At 41.7% G+C, this 24,812-nt stretch overlaps 1 protein-coding gene across 1 annotated transcript in view; it reads right to left on the reverse strand.

Annotated features, from left to right (window-relative positions):
* Nucleotides 1-24,812, reverse strand: part of MEN1 (menin 1) — a 66,298-nt gene that overhangs the window by 12,781 nt on the left and 28,705 nt on the right. The window contains exons 4-6 of the mRNA XM_040409926.1: nucleotides 16,665-16,793; nucleotides 5,969-6,009; nucleotides 392-479 (exon numbers count right to left, since the gene is read on the reverse strand). Coding sequence (XP_040265860.1) covers nucleotides 392-479; nucleotides 5,969-6,009; nucleotides 16,665-16,793 — 258 coding nt within the window. The remainder of the gene's footprint in view (nucleotides 1-391; nucleotides 480-5,968; nucleotides 6,010-16,664; nucleotides 16,794-24,812) is intronic.

Raw genomic sequence — 24,812 nt, forward strand, 5'->3', positions numbered from 1 at the left:
CGCGCTGGGGATATAGCGCACAGATACACGGTCAGCGCTCACCACTAACAGTGTAGATGTCGGGGAGCCATAGTAAATGAGGTCTGTAGAAGGGAAGCAATGAGGCTAAAGGCAGCTCGCTCTGCACCAAACAAAATCACCCAATAAATTATATTACAAAAATAGTCCTAATCACTTCCTCTGCACAGTAATAAAGTTGAAATGACAGTTACGCTTTTAAATATAGAAATTTTGGGGGGTCTCAGCACTCAGACCCTACACTAAACCTATAAATAAGTGACTCTACACACCTTTTAGCTCACTAATATAGTTAAAAGGATACATTTTATCATTTTTGTCAAACTGAAATATGAAGAAAAGAGGGAAAAAAAACACCACAATGAACAGTCACCTTGTGATAGAGTTCAAGAGGCTTTGGACGTCCAGAGGTTGAAGCTTGTTCTTCAAGGTCTGCCAAATTACCCAAGGCCATTGGGTACCTAAGGGCACAGATGGTCATTAGACTTAGAGTATTTTTTCATGTAAGTTAACATGTAATTGGAAAGACTCCTTGCTGCTGTACAATTTATAATTCTCCTACAATATTCAGTGAGAATCTTCTAGAAGCCATGTCGGAGGACATGCATAGCTCAGTTTACTGCGTCCATATGGCAACTTGTACCTCATGCAGGCAGCAGGGGTTGCTGTTCACTTTGTCTGCTGTAAGCTCCACTCGACCTCTTACTATATAGTGGGCCAACAATCAGGTTCCCAGAAAAAGGCACGGGTTTGTGGCAATTGCCCCCACCTAGCAATATGGCATCCCAGTTTGTGAAGAGACCACCTACTTAAAAGCAGATGTTTAAAGATGACCATCCTGCTTTGTGTGCCGTATGGTACAGATGTGGAAAAAGCTGAACTAGGTATATAAAGTTTTGCAATAAAAGATTCAGTTTAACATTTTACTTTTTATTGAATTCAGACCCATCCTGCACCACGTCATAAATCTACCCATTTACAACGTATTCTATATTTTGGTATCACTGCAGTCCAAACCACTGTAAATATAATACATATTTATATTGCAATGATTAGAACATTTCTTTTAATAAATATCTGCAGTTTTATCCCCTCCTGCATTCCCAGCAGCTGCGAGACGGGGTAGATCACGGCATCTAAAGGGTGAAAAAAACAAGCATCCTCATACGGCGATTGGGGATGCCAGTCATTAAAGAAGTTGTCTCATCTCAGACAATGGGGCCATATCTCTAGGATATGCCCCCATTTTCTTATAGGTGCGGGTCCTATATCGGGAATGGAGCCCGGCAAGGTGGTGTGGCTGGCGGACTTTGGGATGGCCACCACCAAGCGCTCTCCCCATAGAAGTGAATGGAAGTGCACCATGCATGATCGGCCACCGCTCCCATTCACTTCTATGGCCTCAACGGAAATAGCTGAGCCAGCGCTCGGCTATTTTTGTCAGCCCAAAAGGAAATTAACGGAGGGCAGCTGCGCATGCGCAGTGCGTTTTCCACCACTTTAGGGGCCCCATTCTCGTTATACAGGGAGTGCAGAATTATTAGGCAAGTTGTATTTTTGAGGATTAATTTTATTATTGAACAACCATGTTCTCAATGAACCCCAAAAACTCATTAATATCAAAGCTGAATATTTTTGGAAGTAGTTTTTAGTTTGTTTTTAGTTTTAGCTATTTTAGGGGGATATCTGTGTGTGCAGGTGACTATTACTGTGCATAATTATTAGGCAACTTAACAAAAAACAAATATATACCCATTTCACGTATTTATTTTTACCAGTGAAACCAATATAACATCTCAACATTCACAAATATACACTTCTGACATTCAAAAACAAAACAAAAACAAATCAGTGACCAATATAGCCACCTTTCTTTGCAAGGACACTCAAAAGCCTGCCATCCATGGATTCTGTCAGTGTTTTGACCTGTTCACCATCAACATTGCGTGCAGCAGCAACCACAGCCTCCTAGACACTGTTCAGAGAGGTGTACTGTTTTCCCTCCTTGTAAATCTCACATTTGATGATGGACCACAGGTTCTCAATGGGGTTCAGATCAGGTGAACAAGGAGGCCATGTCATTAGATTTTCTTCTTTTATACCCTTTCTTGCCAGCCACGCTGTGGAGTACTTGGACGCGTGTGATGGAGCATTGTCCTGCATGAAAATCATGTTTTTCTTGAAGGATGCAGACTTCTTCCTGTACCACTGCTTGAAGAAGGTGTCTTCCAGAAACTGGCAGTAGGACTGGGAGTTGAGCTTGACTCCATCCTCAACCCGAAAAGGCCCCACAAGCTCATCTTTGATGATACCAGCCCAAACCAGTACTCCACCTCCACCTTGCTGGCGTCTGAGTCGGACTGGAGCTCTCTGCCCTTTACCAATCCAGCCGCGGGCCCATCCATCTGGCCCATCAAGACTCACTCTCATTTCATCAGTCCATAAAACCTTAGAAAAATCAGTCTTGAGATATTTCTTGGCCCAGTCTTGACGTTTCAGCTTGTGTGTCTTGTTCAGTGGTGGTCGTCTTTCAGCCTTTCTTACCTTGGCCATGTCTCTGAGTATTGCACACCTTGTGCTTTTGGGCACTCCAGTGATGTTGCAGCTCTGAAATATGGCCAAACTGGTGGCAAGTGGCATCTTGGCAGCTGCACGCTTGACTTTTCTCAGTTCATGGGCAGTTATTTTGCGCCTTGGTTTTTCCACACGCTTCTTGCGACCCTGTTGACTATTTTGAATGAAACGCTTGATTGTTGGATGATCACGCTTCAGAAGCTTTGCAATTTTAAGAGTGCTGCATCCCTCTGCAAGATATCTCACTATTTTTGACTTTTCTGAGCCTGTCAAGTCCTTCTTTTGACCCATTTTGCCAAAGGAAAGGAAGTTGCCTAATAATTATGCACACCTAATATAGGGTGTTGATGTCATTAGAGCACACCCCTTCTCATTACAGATATGCACATCACCTAATATGCTTAATTGGTAGTTGGCTTTCGAGCCTATACAGCTTTGAGTAAGACAACATGCATAAAGAGGATGATGTGGTCAAAATACTCATTTGCCTAATAATTCTGCACGCAGTGTACGTGGGACCCACACCTATAGGATGATGGGGGCATATCCTAGCGATATGCCCCCAACATCTGTGATGAGACAAACTCTTTAATCCTAATAGGCTGGGTCTCCCTGAAGAGACCTAGTGGTTTTTCAAGCTGCATTTTCTATGTTGGCCAGCAGGTGGCAGGCCAACATAGAAGATTAGCTATCCATGTATTATACTCCCTATGGGAGTATAGTAATATTCTATAAATAAATAAAAAATGTTGGACATTTTAGCCTCCTATAGGGGCTACAAAAAAAACTAAAAATAAATAAAAAATTAAAAATGATCCCTTTCCTTATAATAAAAAATATAAACCTCGTGGGCATCACTGCATCTGAAAACACCCATACTATTAAAATATAAAAATATATTTTTCCAATATGGCGAATCTCCCTGTATCTTGCTCCCATCTGTACCTGTCAGATCAGTTCCCCATAAATAATAGAGATACCACTTGTGGGACAGTCATCAAAGCCGAGCCATTTATCGTTGGCAAGTTTGTTGTATGATCAATAATGCAACTAAGCAAATTGTGTTCATTGATATAAGACTGTATGTGTGAATATTGAAGCCATAGTTTCTCTAGGAGTAAATATTCCCCCCAATAAAGTATTGAATGGTTTCATTTGATGTCCTATCATATCTTGCAGGGATGATATTCCCAATTGTTTCCAGAGCTGAGAACTTCCTTCCCGTATTAATCTGCAAACGATTTCAAAGGAAATCCACCATTCTTTATGTTTCTATTCATAACAGAGTTTGTTATCGCAGACATAGAAATCAATAGATTTTTTCATCATTCTCAGGGTTGATCTTGGGAATCGTAGCGGGATACATCTATGCGTATATAATATGATCGGTAACACCATCATCTTTGTGGCATTAACTCTACCTTTCCACGATAGATGAAGTCTTGCCAAACCTCCAAATCATTTTAATTCGTTTCAATAACATCCCTGTGCCCTTGCAACAGTTAACCCAACCCGTTCTGTTAATTGGATACCTGAGTAGTCAAAACCATTTTTGACTCCTATGGAAATCTCCCCTCTATTTTATTTGATAGTATTCTATTATTTTTGACTATTAATAATTTAGATTTGCTTGCGTTTACCTTCTAGTATGATACCTGATAATATTCATAAAGAGTCTGTTTGGGTTGCTACATGGCATTATGATACCGTCTGCGTACATACGGTAGTTATTTTTGTACTATGGCTCCCACACCTAAAGACCATTAATTTTCTCATTGGATTTAATTAAGAAAGCCAATGGATCTGAGACTAAATTAAATAACAATGGTGATAATGGACACCCTTAACCCTTTGAGGACCGACCAAGGGACGTATTTGTCACATGTTTTTAATTGCCTGTATCATCTGATTAAGAACCTAAAATACTTTTTTTTTTTTTTTTTTCGGTTTGAGTCAAAATATTAGTTCTGATCAACAAATGGATCTAGCTTTATTTATTGTTCAAATACATTCTTAAAGGGAAAAAAATATATAATTATTTTTATATTGATGACGGTAATCTTATGGTCTTCAAAGGGTTAACGGGTGCCATTTCTCAATTCAAATTCCGATGAACTAAATCCATTGTTCCACAGACGGGCATTAGACTGTTGATTATAGGATGTCACCCATCTAAAAAGAGTCCCCTCAAAGCCCATCTTATTAAGAGTGGTCATCAGGAACCCCCAAGACAAGAATGCACTGGGGGAGCCCGAGGACCACTCTAATTGTACCAGATTAAACATTCTGCATGTGGCACCCTAGGTCTCTTTTCCTACAGCCAATGTGACATTCCCAGCGTGTCCTCAAGACTACTACTACTTCCAGAATATTGGGAGAGAAACTAATGTTCTCCCATATAACCAATTTACTAGCTAGTCCAAGGCTTATCTAAATACCACTACACACCTCCCTCCCACCAAAATTGCTTCTACTATAATTTTTTATTTTATTTTTTTAAAGACATGTAGCTTCCTCTCTTTCACCAAAGATGGAAAAACAAAGGCCAATATTTGGTGGAGCTGTGGCAGGCCAAGAACAGAAATGGGAGCTTAATACTTGTTGGGAAGAAGAGTCCAGAAAACCCATCTCCACAGTGAAGACAAGCTCAGAGGAGCAAGGCCTCATGACCAAGATGCAACAGGCCAAGCCAAAGTCTCATGCAGGGGCGGTTGCTGCACACCCGATCACTCACTTGGGCCTGCTCAGGCCATTTGTCAGCTTACTGGCATCTATATCACTGACTTTTGGTCTCTTCAGTTCAGGTGATTTTGTGACAATGTATGTATTTTTAACAAAATGTTACATTTTAAATGTTTTGATGCTAAAGAAAGCCAAGAGCTTAAAGTGCTGGATAGCATTTTCAAAATCTGCCAGTGTCTACATTCAGAAGTAAATGGGTATGAGGTATAATTTATAACACAGTTCTATAACTTATTTATATTTTATAATTCAGTGTGAAAGCGGTCCCAAGACTTAATGGGTTTTCCAAGACACAAATGTTTTAACATGGCAAATACTTCAACATAAGCTGAACTGTAACACACTTACCTTGAAATTAAGTGCTGTTCACCGTCCTAATGTAACGTCTGTTAGACCTCACTGCACATAATCGTGATTGGCTTCCACATCACATGATGGTGAAAGCCAATCTGGACATCATGTCATTGTGTATATTCTGGACAAGAAGAACTGGGAACAGTCTCTACAGCAGAGCAATGCACATACTGTATAACAATTTGGCTTATTTACAAGTTTTAGTCACAATGAAACTTATTTAAAACTCAGAATGCGCCTTTAGGTACATCACACAGGGGACATAGTCACTAGAACTTACTTGTCTAGGTGTCCTCCATCATACAGCAACCACAGTAAACTCTAGAATGTGAAAACAATACATATTACAAGCAGTAGAAGAGATGCAGCCTATACTCTTTAGTATCTTGCTTAGTTCTAGACTGGATGGCAGAATCTAAAGGATTATCCATTCTTAATTCAGAGGTATGGACCTTCCCAGAGTGAGTTCCAAGGAGCCAGTTTCTGAAATCTCCAAAAGCAAAAGCTCGCAGAAACCGGAAGGACGGTACAGCTGGGACAGTATCAAGTAGACTGGACATGAAGGAAAATCACAACAAGTGGAGCTCCGAATCGATTCAATCGGGCATTAAAGTATCCTGAGCTGGAATATACAGGGGATGTAAATCATCTCATTGGATGATGGATCATGGGGCTCCTGTGTACTGTCCCTGCGGTAGCAGATGGCAACACCAGAAAATACTGAGCATGCCATGCACCTGCCCCACCACACACAAGAGAACAGCCACAAGCGATGTAACCGACTGCTGGTTGTTAATGCAATCTAGGGGAGTATATATGAAGACAAAACAATGAATCCAAGGCCAAACACCTGGACCTAAACCAGTGACGTGCTGAATGATCAACTACAGTAGAAGGATAAACCACCAAGTGCTAAACAAGTTACATTCTAACACGTTAACAAAATCCAGCATTTTGATTTGTAAAGAGGTTATCCCACAAATTAATAAAATAAAACCATCTAGAGTAAAGCACACCATTACCTTAACTATAGCACTGGAAGAAATACTTCTCTCCATGTAAATTTCACCCTTTTTAGTTCCCTTACTCCGCAGCTCTGGTCTCTTCACTTTTTGTGGGTAGGCAGCAGCTCATTACATGTGACCATCAGGCAGCTGCCCCTCTCACGACTACACTGCAGTCAGCCTGCTATCCTCCTGTCATCTTCTCCTGCATACAAAATAGTCCCTCATGTACAGCCTCAGTTAATTTCCTTCTTCATTATCTAGAAAGAGATAATGAAGAAGGAAATTAAGCTATATCCTTCTATGAATTCAGAAGAAGAGACAAATTAATGGAAGATCTCTGGGCCGCTTCACCCGCTTCTCTATAAGATCGCTATGCTACCATTGAGAGGAGGAAGAGTGCAAGGAACAATATTTTTATTGCAATAATGCATCATTTTAAATGTAATGTTTGCATAGTAATACTTTTCATGAGATAACTCCTTTTAAAAAGGGTCTGTCCCATCTCAGCCTTTCATGGCAATAAAGCACAGTCAGCGCTGGCCTGGGGAGCTGGAGTCATGGATTGGAAATGTTCAGATCTCCCCTATTTCCGTGACTCCCATAGCATGTTTATTTACCTTGTTAGGAATCAGGGCGATTGCTACATCTGTACGCCGTGTTACAGAAAAAGCATAGCTACTATTCACTATTACTGCAGTTACCGAAACTTGGCTGTTTCCGTAACTTCAGCCACCAAGGGTCGCTGCCCACACTTAAAGTGTGGCCATGAAATGCAGAGATGGGACAACCTCTTTAAGGCTCAAGAATTAGGAAAAATGTGCTAGCCTGTATATGTCTTGGAGAAAGCTAAAGGTAAAACCTACGCTGGGGTGGAGCTGCAGAGAGGTCAGCAATACATTTCTGTTATTTTGTGCCTTTACTTAGGCCTATTGCACACGACCGTATGGCTTTTTCAGTGTTTTGCGGTCCGTTTTTCACGGATCTGTTGTTCCGTTTTTTGTTTCCGTTGTGTTTCCGTTTCTGTTCCGTTTGGCGTATACAGTAATTACATAGATAAAATTGGGCTGGGCATAACATTTTCAATAGATGGTTCAGCAAAAAACTGAACGGAAACGGAAGACATATGGATGCATTTCTGCATGTGTTCTGTTTTTTTTGCGGACCCATTGACTTGAATGGAGTCACGGAACGTGATTTGCGGGCAATAATAGGACATGTTCTATGTTAAAACGGAACGGAAATACGGAAACGAAATGCATACGGAGTACATTCCGTTTTTTTTTTCGGAACCACTGAAATGAATGGTTCCGTATACGGAACGCAAAAAAAGGCCAGTAAACGGGGAAAAAAACGGCCGTGTGCAGGAGGCCTTATTGTAACCAATTTGGGGTTATCACACTTGCTCTAGGTTTCCGATCACAGAACAGTAGAACCAGATGAAACAGGGTGCTTATGGTCGGCAAATTTTATTAAAACAACATTCGAACAAATATTCAAAACAAAGGCACAAAGGAATACTAGCTTGGTGGGAGCATTAAAAAAACCAAAAAAAACACACACAGCGTCCCGGAATTCATGAAAACCCACAGGAAACAAATAACTATTGTCGCTATTGCAACCAACATAAATATAGAGAAATAAGGCAAAGTCATAGCCATGACATAAAAAAAGTGAACGGAAAAAAATAAAATTAATAAGACACTGAAATATACAATTAAACACATACTTCTGCATCAGCTAATTATTTAGAACACAGGGTGACTATGGAGAAAGGAAGGGAAATGTACTGTATATTCTCAAACAGCCTTTCATTCATAAAACAAATGGAAATATGGCAATCGGAAAATGAAGAGAATCATTAATCAGGGCTGCTAGACAACTCACTATTCAGTAAGAATGCGGACTACTAAGATACATTGTAGAGAGATGTCGCTAAGCCACCGGCCATTCAATTAAGGGGAAAAAGATAAAACCATAACTGAGCAATTGTCTATTTGAATATGAGTATTAAGAGTGAACTGTAGGGGGGCCATCTGTGTGTGGGGTTCGTTAGGTTTCCGCTCAGAGCAAGATTTTTGAATTGGGGACAAAAGTAGTGCATGCAGGACTTTTGTCTCCTCTCCAAAAATTCTTTGAGCAGAAACCTAATGGATCCCATTATAGTCTATGGGATCCGTAGGCTCCATTATGTGCCGAATCCGTCTTTTCCATTCTCCTGCTCCTATAACTGAGCAGGAAAACAGAAAGGCTGAATGCTGATGTGAACTCAGCTTAAACTGAGTAGGAGTGCAAGTGAGACATCCTAAATGGTGAAGGGAGGCAGTTCCCACAATGACATTACACAAAGCATGGCCATGTGTAGATAGGCCTTATTTTGTATGTTCAGTCCACTGGAGGGCAGTAACTTAAAAATATAAAACACTTCCCAATTATTGATTTGCCGATATCGATCCCTTGTATGCTCAGGAATTGTGTAGGGATCCTAGGTGTTATGATAAAAATGAAAACATTGAGAGACACTATGATTGGGTTTTCACTTGTTAATGTTAAATCAATTATGAAGCAGTATGACTGAAGTTGTAGTAACTACGTAACCTGCCGCTGGTCCGCATTGAACTAGCTAAGAAGGAGCAGGACTTTGACTGTTTCTATTCAAGTCAGTTGTGTCAAGCATGCGTGCTACTACATTGATGTCTGCTTAAGAGATATTATAAGGAACACTGACATTTTATTTTTACACATATGGTGCTTGAGTTCCGCACCATTTAGAGGGACTGGATTTTAAAACTGGCCATATAAGGTCAGAACGTTCTATTTTATTTCATCTTATTTCTTGCATTGTATATTTGTATGGTATGTGTTTTGATTAAAGTATCACAGTTGTTTTTTTTATGAATGTGATTTTGTATGTGAAGCTGGCCATTTATGTATTCTTACAGATTAATTAGCTAGGTGGTATAGAAGGCCAAGCGAGACCCCAGGTGAGAGCTCTAATCAATTGTTACATTCCAGAACTGTAAGGGTTACAAAGCATCATAAATCAATATAATGCTATGCGACTCAGTCAGTGCTGGGAGGTCAGGACGGGAGCAGCCGCATACTCACACTGAGTCCAGAGTGTGGAACTCGCTTGTCTGAAAGGGGCCTAAATGATTCAACATTAACAAGTGAAAACCCCATCATAGTGCATCTCAATATTTTCATTTTTATCATAACAGTCAAATTTAACCCTTACAGGACCCTGAGATTTTCCATTTTTGCGTTTTAGTTTTTCACTCCCCACCTTCCCATAGTCCTAACTTTTTAACTTTTCCGTTCACATAGCCTTATGAGGGCTTGTTTTTTGTGGGACAAGTTGTACTTTCTAATAGCGCTATTTACAGTTGCATACAATGTAGTGGGAAGCGGAAACAAAATTTTAAATGGGGTAGAATTGGGGAGAAAAAAAAGCAATTCTGAAAAAGGTTTTTTATTTTACACGTACACTATGCGGTAAAATTGACCTGTTATCTTCATTCTCTAGGTCAGTACGGTTACAATACCACACTTATAATTTTTCTTGTGTTACTGAAAAAAAATTAAAACCTTTGAGAATTATTTTTTTAAATCATATTCTGACCCCTATAACTTTTTAGTTATATGTACAGGGCTGTGTGAGGGCTCATTTTTGCGGGACAATCTGTAAATTTCAGTGATACCAATTTGAAGTGCGTGCTACTTTATATAAAAAAAATTATTGGGGAGTTAAAGTGACAAAAAAAAATGGCAAATTGGCTGTTTTTATTTTTTTCCCCATTACGAGATTTGCCATTAATTTTTATATATTTTAATTGTATGGGCACAATGCCCATGATGTTTATTTTTTTATTGGTTAGGCTACTTTCACACTTGCGGCAGAGAGATCTTCAAGCAGTTCCGTCGCCGGAACTGCCTGCCGGATCAGGCAAAACGTATGCCAAATGATGGCATTAGTAAGACTGATCAGGATCCTGATCAGTATTAAAAATGCCTGATCAGTCGAAAAAATGCATTGAAATGCCGGATCAGTCTTTCCGGTGTCATCCGGCAAAAACGGATCTGGCATTTATTTTTTTAACCTTTTTTTCAGTCTGCGCATGCGCAGACCGGAAGGTCGGATCCGGCATTCCGGTATTCTGAATGCCGGATCCGGCACTAATACATTCCTATGGGGAAAAAATGCCGGATCCGGCATTCAGGCAAGTCTTCAGTTTTTTTCGCCGGAGATAAAACCGTAGCATGCTGCAGTTTTCTCTTTTGCCTGATCAGTCAAAACGACTGAACTGAAGGCATCCTGAACGGATTACTCTCCATTCAGAATGCATGGGGATAAAACTGATCAGTTCTTTTCCGGCAAGAGCCCCTGTGACGGAACTCTATGCCGGAAAAGAAAAACGCAAGTGTGAAAGTACCCTTAACCAATTTTTTTTAAGAAATGGGGGTGATTTTAACTTTTATATAAAAAAATTTTATATTTGTAAAAAAATGTTTTTTAAGTCACCCTGAGTGACTATAACTGGCAATCATTAGATTGCCCATCGTGTTCATTGATTGCTATATAGCCATCATTGAACACTTAAAGGGCTTCTGTCAGCCCACTAAACCGTTTTTTTTTTTTTATTAATAATCCCTACACTGCGAGCTCTGCATACATAAAGTTAAATAATCATTTTGGTTCAGTAGAATTTGATAAAAAGCCATTTTTAAAATATGCAAATTTCCTTGCTACCAGCAAGTAGGGCGGCTACTTGCTGGTAGCAGCCGCATCCTCCGATCCTAATGACGCCCCCTCCGCATTGTGATTGACAGGGCCAGGGAACGGAATCGTTCTCTGCTGGCCCTGCCTGTTAGCATTCAAAATCTGGCGCCACGGCATCTGCTTCAGGACTGTTGTGATGCAGTGGTCACATTTGACCACGGCATCTGAAAAGGGAAAAAAGCCTTATGGCTGATTGCATACATGTGCCGCGGGTGTCTGGTATTTAAAATATCAGAAACCCGGCGGCTATGGCACCCACTGCACGTGCGAGCGGGCAGAGTACCATAAAAATAATCGTACACCGAGAGGCCTACGGTCACATCTACGTCCGACATTATTTAAGGACGACGTCGACTTTTGTGACCGCTTTGAGAACATCAATAAATGCTCATTTGATCTCATGTTACTAACTATTGACAAAGCCCGCCATACGATAGAAGACCTTCAGAAACAAATTGCAGCAACCGAAGAACAACTATCAAGTCTACTATCCACGGAAGAGTGGACAACATTAAAAGAAAAAACATCTAAACAAACCTCTGAATATCAGAAATACACAGAAGGAACCAAAAGGGCCAAATTTATCCGCGACGCCGAGGATTATAGGCTGAACAGGGTGTATAGATGGCGCGACCCCAATACACAAGCAGGCTGGGACAACAGAAACCACGACTTTTCTTCAGGACAAAGTTCATCCGGCTCAGAAAGCGGAAGGATCAACACCCAACGCCGCCAGCATTTTTTAGGACGAGGCCGCAATCGTTACAGACAAGGAAGAGGCGACCGCGGAGAAGCCAGAGGAGGAGATCCAGACACCCGCATCCTGACTCGATCACAGGTAATATGAACAATTTAGTGATGAACATTTCTTCTGTGATTCTCTCACCTGCACAAATCTCAGTTTTACAAAAAGGCCTATCATTCTGCCCCACTACCCCACTTAATACTTTTCTTCTGGAACAAGAGCTACAACGGTTCTACCGAACCATTAGACTAAAAACTCATTTTGGCCAAGATGACCAACAAAGTGCGGTACCTGGTGGAAACACGAATGATGCCTTGGCACTGCAAACATTAGGTCTTAGGAACAAAAGCTCCTACATGCCCCCTAAGTCATACCACCCAGTAGAGACCTACATCTCATTTACTAAACAAACCATACAGCAGACCCTGGATTCATACACCAGGGGTGATTTCAAACATTCCTCTAACCTGACGGTAGAGGAACAGAGAGCCATAAAAGAACTACAAACAAACACCAAAATTATGATCAAACCAGCAGATAAGGGAGGGGCCATAGTGGTCATGGATAAAACAATGTACATCACAGACATTTCCAATCAATTGAATGATCATGACACATACGAACCTCTCAAAATTGATCCAACTCCCAGCATTGCTAAAAAAATTAAAGACATACTCCGACACTATCAAGAACAAGAGATAATAGATGACAAGACCACCACCTTCTTGACAAAACAACACCCAATTACGCCAGTTTTCTACACTATCCCTAAAATCCATAAAAATCTCAACAATCCCCCTGGTAGACCAATAGTTGCCTCCACAGATTCGATACTCTCACCTCTATCCATTTATCTAGACAAAATCCTGACCCCCCTTATCAAAAAATCACGTTCCTTCTTACTAGATACCCAAGATTTCATCACCAAACTAAGTCAGAGCACACCAACAGCTAATTCCATATTAATAACTATGGATGTAAATAGTCTATATACGTCCATAGAACATCAGAAGGGCATTGAAGCAACAGCCAGCATACTCAAAACGCAATCTAGACTCACCAGTCAGCAACAAGCATTTTGTCTAGCCCTTCTCTCCACAGTATTACACGAGAATTTTTTCCTTTTTGGCGACACATTCTACATCCAGAAACGGGGAACCGCGATGGGGGCGAATGTGGCCCCCCCGTATGCTAATGCATACATGATTTATTTTGAGGAGACATATGTATACCAACACCCTTATTTTCAGCAACATGCCCGGGTGTGGTTACGCTTCATCGACGACATCTTTTGTCTATGGAGTGGACCCACATCCAGCGCAGAAGCCTTTCACCAGTACCTTAACAGTATATACCATGAATTGAGCTTCACTATACAAATAGACAGTAACAAGATTAGCTTTCTGGACACCTTCGTATTAAAAGATGAAGATGGTAACGTGGCCTTTGATCTCTATAATAAACCAACGGATAGAAAACCGCCTTCTACTATATACCAGTAATCACCCAAAAGCCACTAAGAAATCATTACCACGCTCCCAATTCACTCGAGTAGAACGCATTGTCAGCGACTCCTCCACAAAAGTAAAACGATTAGACCAAATGACCAAGAAATTTGTCGAGAGAGGCTACCCCAATGATTCCCTTGTACAAAAACCTAAATCTTCAGATGTGACCAAGTAACAGTCACAATCCTTTAGACGCATACCCAGTATACTTACTTACCATCCTTTAACACCAAAGATACAGTACATACTTAAACGTCATTGGCATATACTGACACAAGCCTATCCAAGGATAACAGAATTCCAAACCCCGCCTCTAACCTGTTATAAACGTAGTAAAAATATCAGGGATGGACTGGTCCGAGCAGACATCGGACCATTGACAAAACTCCCACGCCAGAGGTTCCTTGGCACCCCACAAACAGGCACCTTTCCTTGCCTTCACTGTGCGCAGTGCTCAAGTGTGATTAAAGGGAACACGGTAACACACCCACATTCGGGTAAACGTTACACAATTAATGACTTTTTCACATGCGATTCCACAAATGTGGTTTATCTGATCAAATGCCCATGCAGACTATGTTATGTGGGTGAAACCACCCAACATATCAGAGACAGGATTTCGAAACACAAATCCACTATCAGGACCAATCAGTTACTTCTACCTATCCCTGCTCACTTTAAGGAACGGAATCACCAGATTTCATCTTTAAGATTTCAGGTATTAGAGCAGATAAAAACCCCACGGAGGGGTGGAAATCAGATATTGCTGCTTAAACAAAGGGAATCATACTGGATTCACCGCCTGGACACATTGAATCCCAGAGGATTAAACCGGGAATGTGACTTTTTCTTTAATATATAATGGACTCTGTGCTACTATTACTATTGTTCTATCCTATGTGTCTATTTCCCTAATAATGACTATCATATGTTTTTTTTCTCACAGATTCGATAAAATGGGAGTTTAGATCTAGAACATATGGGTGAGATTACCCCTCCAAACCCCCCCCCTTCCTTATTCTTTCCGTTTCCCCTTTTCCCTTACCTCCAACCCTTTACCCTCCCACTGTTCCTTTCCCCTTTTTCCCACTCATCCATATAACCCGGTTATTATTATTATTATTGCTATTATTACTATATGCCATTATCTGTGACTAATATAGGACGGTACTAACTACATCTTATCCATATAATGTCATTTGTCTTCATTATCTTACACCCCCACCAGACCAGGTATTAGCTGTGACCCAATAGCGCCCTCCTTATATTTATAACATGATACTAGTGCCCTTTATACACCACCGGTTCGATTCCTATAGTAAGGGCAAATCACATGCCCTCACTTGACCAGTAGAGGCTAGCGCGCATGCGCGAGCGGCGTGACGTCATCATGGACGCACGCAGCCACTACAGAGACGGTACAATCTAGTACCCTTTATAAATCCAAGCGCGCCTTTCATTGCGGTCATATCCGGACGAGGTCTTCACTATTACAACCACAGGTAATCGCTGGTCTCTTTCTTCCCCAACAGGTCTATTTACAGCAACAAATATCTCCTGACACCTTGGGTAACATATTGTGGGGCACCCAGCCATACTTCCTGATTTATATGACAATGTCTTGCCTATATGAACGTATTCAGTGACTTTCACTGACGTATGTCTATTATGCTAACATGGCGCCTTTACCATTACCCCACAGATGTTTCCTGTCAATACCACACTGTGACTTTCTCTCAGGGATGATACGCATGAAATTATATTTTCTCTTGTTTTGCTTTATATCTTGACATATATACCTGACCATCTTTTGTATATTTGATTATTTATATATGATCTTCTGTTCACTTTCATTATTATATGTACCTATCAGTGATTTTTATTCATACAATCTTTCATAGATCCCTTGACAAAGGCCAGATATATAGCCGAAACGTTGGGACACGTTATACAAGCCTAATTTGCTATCCGGATGTATCAATTATGTATATATACATGAAGTTGTGAAATGATGTAAAACATCAATGAATTAATTAAATTGCATCAAAATTACTCTGGTGTGCCACGAATTTCTTCACTATGTTTAGAGCCCGGACTTCGGCTGTACATGTACTTAAGGGGTTATTGGTGTAGTAGCACTATTATTGAACAAATTCCCAAACGTACAAGGGATCGATATCAGCAAGTTACTAATTAGGAATCGTTTCGTGCATTGACTGTGTGGTGCGTCCCACATATTGTCACCCAAATGGGCAAATAAATGACAAACATCGATCCACTATTGAGGGAACGTCTAATACGGAAAGTTTTCTGTAAAACATAAAAGCATTCATGGTTTTGAGTGTTTCGTTACTGCAAAGACAAGCCCTGACTACCGCAGTCTGAATTTCCCTCATAAGATCTAAGAGAATTAGTGGATTGAGTCCTTTGGACATTCTGGGGTAACACTGAAGAGAAGGTCACATGGTATTATATGCCAATGCATATTAAAAATATGCCTGATGGATCGGTGGGCGCTGTTAAAAGTAAAATTGTCCCAATAGATATTCATACTGCCATTCTCACCCTGTTTCACTTGGTTTTCTAGTGTTCTGCAAGCTGAATTCACGGCATCTGTTGGCCTTGTGGTCTTATCTCTGGCTTTACACTATGAAGCGCGGCTTCTTTGTTTTTATCTTCTTGGTTTTAGTTTATTACCACCATATGCAGCTCCTGTGTATGTGATTGCCACCTTTTATATGCTTAATAAAGCATTATATATTATTTCATCATTGTATGGTGCGTATTTTATAGGCGATTTGGCTTACGGACACCATCTATCCACTTGATATGTGCCCATATTTGTAGGCGTCATACAGGATGTATACTAGCTAAATTAGCTGCAACATGTCAATCTAAGTAAAAAATAAATACAATTAAACATTTAAAAAATAACTCACCTGTTGTAACTGCAGCAATTCCAGGCTGTCTGTATGGGTATCTATTGAAGGATTAATCGCACAGATCATGAAGGCCACTTCCATGTGACGGGTACAACGCAGGTATCTTCCATTTAAATATAACCAGCTCTATGAAGGAAACGAGAAAATAAACATAAAAAGGACTGCTCTTATAGTTACAACACTTAGGGTCTATTCAACTAGGCAACCAAAAAAATATACACTGCTCAAAAAAATAAAGGGAACACTTAAACAACACAATGTAACTCCAAGTCAATCACACTTCTGTGAAATCAAACTGTCCACTTAGGAAGCAACACTGAGTGACAATCAATTTCACATGCTGTTGTGCAAATGGGACAGACAACAGGTGGAAATTATAGGCAATTAGCAAGACACCCCCAATAAAGGAGTGGTTCTGCTGGTGGTGACCACAGACCACTTCTCAGTTCCTATGCTTCCTGGCTGATGTTTTAGTCACTTTTGAATGCTGGCGGTGCTTTCACTCTAGTGGTAGCATGAGACGGAGTCTACAACCCACACAAGTGGCTCAGGTAGTGCAGCTAATCCAGGATGGCACATCCGTACCGAGATGAGATCCTCAGACCCCTTGTGAGACCATATGCTGGTGCGGTTGGCCCTGGGTTCCTCCTAATGCAAAACAATGCTAGACCTCATGTGGCTGGAGTGTGTCAGCAGTTCCTGTAAGACGAAGGCATTGATGCTATGGACTGGCCCGTCCGTTCCCCAGACCTGAATCCAATTGAGCACATCTGGGACATCATGTCTCGCTCTATCCACCAACGTTGCACCACAGACTGTCCAGGAGTTGGCAAATGCTTTAGTCCAGGTCTGGGAGGAGATCCCTCAGGAGACCGTCCGCCACCTCATCAGGAGCATGCACAGGCGTTGTAGGGAGGTCATACAGGCACGTGGAGGCCACACACACTACTGAGCCTCATTTTGACTTGTTTTAAGGACATTACATCAAGGTTGGATCAGCCTGTAGTGTGTTTTTCCACTTTAATTTGAGTGTGACTCCAAATCCAGACCTCCATGGGTTGAAAAATTTGATTTCCATTTTTTTATTTTTGTGTGATTTTGTTGTCAGCACATTCAACTATGTAAAGAACAAAGTATTTCAGAAGAATATTTAAATAACTCAGATCTATGATATGTTATTTTTGTGTTCCCTTTTTTAATTTTTTGAGCAGTATATACACTCACCTAAAGAATTATTAGGAACACCATACTAATACGGTGTTGGACCCCCTTTTGCCTTCAGAACTGCCTTAATTCTACGTGGCATTAATTCAACAAGGTGCTGATAGCATTCTTTAGAAATGTTGGCCCATATTGATAGGATAGCATCTTGCAGTTGATGGAGATTTGAGGGATGCACATCCCGTTCCACCACATCCCAAAGATGCTCTATTGGGTTGAGATCTGGTGACTGTGGGGGCCATTTTAGTACAGTGAACTCATTGTCATGTTCAAGAAACCAATTTGAAATGATTCGAGCTTTGTGACATGGTGCATTATCCTGCTGGAAGTAGCCATCAGAGGATGGATACATGTTCTCATTCTGTTTACGCCAAATTTGGACTCTACCATTTGAATGTCTCAACAGAAATCGAGACTCATCAGACCAGGCAACATTTTTCCAGTCTTCACCAGTCCAATTTTGGTGAGCTCATGCAAATTGTAGCCTCTTTTTCCTATTTGTAGTGGAGAGGAGTGGTACCCAGTGGGGTCTTCTTCTGTTGTAGCCCATCCGCCTCAAGGTTGTGCGTGTTGTGGCTTCACAAATGCTTTGCTGCATACCTCGGTTGTAACGAGTGGTTATTTCAGTCAACATTGCTCTTCTATCAGCTTGAATCAGTCGGCCCATTCTCCTCTGACCTCTAGCATCCACAAGGCATTTTTGCCCACAGGACTGCCGCATACTGGATGTTTTTCCCTTTTCACACCATTCTTTGTAAACCCTAGAAATGGTTGTGCGTGAAAATCCCAGTAACTGAGCAGATTGTGAAATACTCAGACCGGCCCCTCTGGCACCAACAACCATGCCACGCTCAAAATTGCTTAAATCACCTCTCTTTCCCATTCTGACATTCAGTTTGGAGTTCAGGAGATTGTCTTGACCAGGACCACACCCCTAAATGCATTGAAGCAACTGCCATGTGATTGGTTGACTAGATAATTACATTAATGAGAAATAGAACAGGTGTTCCTAATAATTCTTCAGGTGAGTGTATATGCGCGAGTATTAAACTGACCGGTAATCCGGTTTCCTGGAAGTCTCCATGACAGCACAACCTGAGATTGTGTTTTTTCCTGTCCTATCAGAGGAAGTCAGAGGTTAAGAACCCCACCCCTCATCACCAGTGTATTTTTAACAGAACCAGGAAAGCGAAAAGGAACTATTAAATAAATTTGAAAAAAAGAAAGAAAAAAAGGGTGGGATATATGTGTGCTGTCATGGAGAATTCCAGGAAACCGGATTACCGGTGAGTGTAATACTCATTTCCCCAGTTGTCTCCATGACAGCACAACCTGAGAACTAACAAAGTAACCTTATTTGGGGGGGGGGGGGGGGGGGGGGAAGCAGTGGACAACAGCACCCAGGACCTTGCGTCCAAAGGTCATGTCCTCATTAATAAAACATCTACTCTGTAATGTTTAGTAAAGGTATGGGCCCTTTTCCACGTGGCTGCTCTGCAAATCTGCTCTAGTGATGCAGAGGCCCTCTCAGCCCAAGAGGTGGAAACAGATCTTACAGAATGGGCTTTGAGAGACTGAGGAGGTTCCCTGCCGGAAGCTATGTAGGCCTCAGAGATGGCACACCTAATCCAACGGGATATAGAGCTCCTTGCTGCCTTTTTTCCCTTATTGGGGCCACAGAACTGCACAAATAAATTTTTATCAATTAGCCAACTTTTTGTGACCTCCATATAATGAAGAACGTCTAGGTTATGACACTTTACTTCCTGATCATTCCTAGGATTGGGACAGAAAGAGGGAATAACAATATCCTGGGACCTGTGGAAGGTGGACACCACCTTGGGGAGGAACCCAGGGTCTAATTTAAAGAGGAGTTTACATAGTAACATAGTACATAAGGCCGAAAAAAGACATTTGTCCATCCAGTTCGGCCTGTCATCCTACAAGTTGATCCAGAGGAAGGCAAAAAAAAAACCCTGTGAGGTAGAAGCCAATTTTCCTCACTTTAGGGGAATAAAAAATTCCTTCCCGACTCCAATCAGGCAATCAGAATAACTCCCTGGATCAACGACCCCTCTCTAGTAGCTATATCCTGTAATATTATTACACTCCAGAAATACATCCAGGCCCCTCTTGAATTCCTTTATTGTACTCACCATCACCACCTCCTCAGGCAGAGAGTTCCATAGTCTCACTGCTCTTACCGTAAAGAACCCTTTTCTATGTTTGTGTACAAACCTTCTTTCCTCCAAACGCAGAGGATGTCCCCTCGTCACAGTCACAGTCCTGGGGATAAATAGATGATGGGATGGATCTCTGTACTGCCCCCTGATATATTTATACATAGTAATTAGATCTCCCCTCAGTCGTCTTTTTTCTAACGTGAATAACCCTAATTTTGATAATCTTTCAGGGTACTGTAGTTGCCCCATTCCAGTTATTACTTTAGTTGCCCTCCTCTGGACCCTCTCCAGCTCTGCTATGTCTGCCTTGTTCACAGGAGCCCAGAACTGTACACAGTACTCCATGTGTGGTCTGACCAGTGATTTGTAAAGTAGTAAGAATATGTTTTCATCACAGGCATCTATGCCCCTTTTGATGCAACCCATTATCTTATTGGCCTTGGCAGCAGCTGCCTGACACTGTTTTTTGCAGCTTAGTTTGCTGTTTATTAAAATTCCTAGATCCTTTTCCATGTCAGTGTTACCCAGTGTTTTACCATTTACTATGTACGGGTGACTTGCATTATTTCTTCCCATGTGCATAACTTTACATTTGTCAGTGTTAAACCTCATCTGCCACTTATCTGCCCAAGCCTCCAATCTATCCAGATCCCTCTGTAGTAGTATACTGTCCTCATCAGTGTAAATTACTTTACACAGTTTAGTGTCATCTGCGAAAATTGATATTTTACTATGCAAGCCTTCTACAAGATCATTAATAAATATATTGAAGAGAATAGGGCCCAATACTGACCCCTGAGGTACTCCACTAGTGACAGTGACCCAATCTGAGTGTGTACCATTAATAACCACCCTCTGTTTTCTATCATTGAGCCAGTTACTTACCCACTTACAGACGTTTTCTCCGAGTCCGAGCATTCTCATTTTATATACTAACCTTTTATGCGTTACAGTGTCAAATGCTTTGGAGAAGTCCAGATACACGACATCCATTGATTCGCCGCTGTCAAGTCTAGAACTTACCTCCTCATAGAAACTGATTAAATTAGTTTGACATGACCGATCCCTCACGAAGCCATGCTGATATGGCGTTATTTGCTTATTTCCGTTAAGATGCTCTAACATAGCATCTCTCAGAAAACCTTCAAACAGTTTACCCACAACAGATGTTAAACTTACCGGCCTATAGTTTCCAGGCTCTGTTTTTGGACCCTTTTTGAATATTGGCACCACATTTGCCATGCGCCAATCCTGTGGGACATTCCCTGTCAGTACAGAGTCCGCAAATATCAGAAATAAGGGTCTGGCTATGACATTACTTAATTCCCTTAGGATACGGGGGCGTATGCCATCCGGTCCTGGCGATTTGTCTATTTTGATATTTTTAAGTCGCTGTTGTACTTCTTTCTGGGTCAGATAGGACACTTTTAATGGCGAATTTATTTCAACATTCAGCATTTCATCTGACAGTTTATTTTGCTCAGTGAATACATTGGAGAAAAAAATATTTAACAGCTTTGCTTTCTCCTCGTCGCTCTCTGCGACTTCCCCCTCATTACTCTTTAAAGGGCCGACACCTTCAGATTTATACTTTTTAACATTTATATAATTGAAGAACATTTTAGGGTTAGTTTTACTCTCTTTGGCAATTAATCTCTCGGTCTCTAGTTTGGCCGCTTTTATTTGTTTTTTACATGTTCTGTTTTTTTCCTTATAGTTTTTCAGTGCTTCCGTGCTACCCTCCTGTTTTAGTGTTTTGTCCTCTAAAATGGAAATAAAGGGTTCTTGAATCGACAGGGCCTGAAGCTCACATACTCTTCTTGCAGAAGAAATGGCCACTAGAAAAATGGTTTTGAGGGTAAGCCATTTAATGGATAGGGAATCCAAAGGCTCAAAGGGAGTATCCGATAGGCTTGATAGTACAGTATTCAGGTTCCAGGGAGCGACCAGGTTTTTAACTGTGGGTCTCAACCTATCAGCTGCCTTTAAAAATCTAGACACCCAGGCATTCTCATAAAGACTGGTGTTGTAAAGGGCTCCTATGGCAGAAACCTGTACTTTAAGAGTATTAGGGGAGAGGCCCATATCCAACCCATCCTGGAGAAACTCCAAGATGAGAGGGATATCTGGTGAGGATTGGTTAAACCTTGAATTCGCCCAGGCAGCGAACTTCTTCCAGACTTTAGGTAGGACCTACAGGTATTTGTTTTCCTACTAAGTAGGAGAGTATCTACTATCCTTTGAGAGAGGCCTTCGGGGAAGCCTCTTTTACGGTCAGTAGCCTGCTCTAACATTTTGTCCAAATCAGGGCCAAACACATTATCCATGGAATGGTAAAGATATCAGCTTATTTTTAGAAGCCATATCTCCTGACCAAGCTTTTAACCACAGGACTCTCCTGATGGTATTGGAGAGCACTGCAGTGCGAGCCGACAGTCTGACCGATTCAGCGGAAGCATCTGCTAGGAAATTTGTGGCCTTCCTGAGTAAGGGGAGACTATCTAGGATTTGCTCCCCAGGGGTCTTGTTAATTAGGTGTAGCTCCAACTGTTCTAACCATACGGCTAAGGTGCAGGCTACACAGGTCGCAGCAACCCCTGGTTTTAATAGGGCTGCAGTGGCTTCCCAGGTTTTTTTGAGTAAGCTCTCTGCCTTTCTGTCGATGGGATCTTTTAATTGGGCTGCATCCTCAAAGGGCAGGACCGTACGTTTAGCGACCTTGGCCACTGGAGCATCGACTTTGGTAAAGGACTCCCAGTCCGTGCAATCCGCCTCTTCAAAAGAAGTACAGTCTTTTTATGCCACGAGGAATAAATGAACCTTTTTCAGGCTTATCCCATTCTGCCTTGATGAGTTTCTGTACATTATCAGGAACAGGAAAAACAGATCTCTGCCTCTCCCCCAGCCCCCCAAAAATTTCTTCTTGGACAGACCTAGGTTTCCTGGGAATTTCCATCCTGATCGTGGCTCTTATGGCCTTAATTAGATCATCGATATCTTCAGGATTGAAGAGAAACTTTTTGTATTCATTATCTTCATTACACTCCTGAGATTTTTCCAATATCTCAGAGTCTGAGAATTCCGGATTAAGAGAGTCGGAATCACTCCCAACATTCATAATATCCTTAGAAGAACTCAGGTCTATGTGGCGGTGGGGGGTGGGCTCCCGGGCAGCCATGGCAGACTGGACTTCCACTCTAACTATGGATTTTATTTCCTCAAGCAAACTGGATGACTCAGACTTGACTACTGAGGTGGTACACTCCTTACATAGAAGTTTAGACCCAGAGGAAGGCAAGCGCTTAGCACAGAGGCCACACTTTCTGGGTTTAACTTTAATGGAAGAGGACTCCTCCTTTTCTCCCTGTAATACACAAGGGAGAGAAGGGTCAACCACTACAGGGCAAACAAACATACAGGGGCGCCTGAAACAGGCTACTCACAGAACCCAAAGTAGTGGGGGGCTCCAATCCAGAGCCGGCGGTGGTAGGGGCACTCATAGTCTGTCCTGTCCACAGCTGGTTGCCAAAGCACTGCAGGCAGGTGAGGAGACGCTGGGCACACTCTGAAGGCCGCCATGGCAATTTTAAATTTCCCCGCCAGGCTCTCGGCCGCGCGACGTCATGACGCTAAGCCACGCCCCCCTCAGCGTCTGACGTCATCACCCGGCGGCCAGAGGGAAGAGCGTCCTAGCCTCGCTCCGGCCGCCTATCCACTCCGCATCAAGCCCCACTGGACCGCCGCAGGAGGGAGCTTCGCCGGGGCCACCAAACACAGAGGGGCCCGGGCACAGGCCGCATACAGAGGAGGGAAGAGCCGGACCTCCTGAACGGACCTCAGGCCTGAACAACAATCCGGTAAAGAGGAGGAACAAAAAAATAAAAAAAAACTTGCAGAGTTAAGCTTAGGAACCCAGACGAGCTCCCAGCACACCTCTCTGGTATTCCTTCCTTGACAGGACAGGAAAAAACACTGGTGATGAGGGGAAGGGGTGGGGTTCTTAACCTCTGTGTTTTTTTCCTGTCCTATCAGAGGAAGTCAATCTCAGGTTGTGCCATCATGGAGACAACTGGGTAAATATAAGCTGATATCTTTACCATTCCATGGACAATGTGTTTGGCCCTGATTTGGACAAAATTTTAGAGCAGGCTACTGACCGTAAAAGAGGCTTCCCCGAAGATAAATCTGGAAATAGAAAACAGTTAGGAAATGAAAAAAAATAAAAATAATACAATCAGAAAATAAAGACAGATTAGACTTTTTTCACACAAGCGTTTTCACTGGATCCGGCAGGGCTCAGCAAAACGCTTCCATTACTGATAATACAACCATCTGCATCCGTTATGTACGGATCCGGTTGTATTATCTTTAACATAGCCAAGACGGATCAGTCATGAACTTCATTTAAAGTCAATGAAGGATGGATCCATTTTCTATTGTGTCAGCAGCGGTGCTCTCCAGTATGAGAACAGAACGGAATGCATTTTGGAGCATTCCGTTCTGTTCAGTTACGTTTTGTTCCCATTGACAATGAATGGGGACAAAACGGAAGCTTTTTTTTTTCGGTATTGAGACCCTATGACTGATCTCAATATCGGAAAAAAATAGAAATGCTAGGGTGAAAGTAGCCTTAGACAAAAAGGGAATTTTCGGCGACTCATTTCTGTTACTAGTTGAAACCATATAACGACACATATCATGTTTTTATTTTCTGATTGTAGATTTTTTTCCTAGTTTCTGA

The sequence above is a fragment of the Bufo bufo genome, chromosome 10 (assembly GCF_905171765.1).
Source record: "Bufo bufo chromosome 10, aBufBuf1.1, whole genome shotgun sequence".
Taxonomy (NCBI): Eukaryota; Metazoa; Chordata; class Amphibia; order Anura; family Bufonidae; genus Bufo; species Bufo bufo.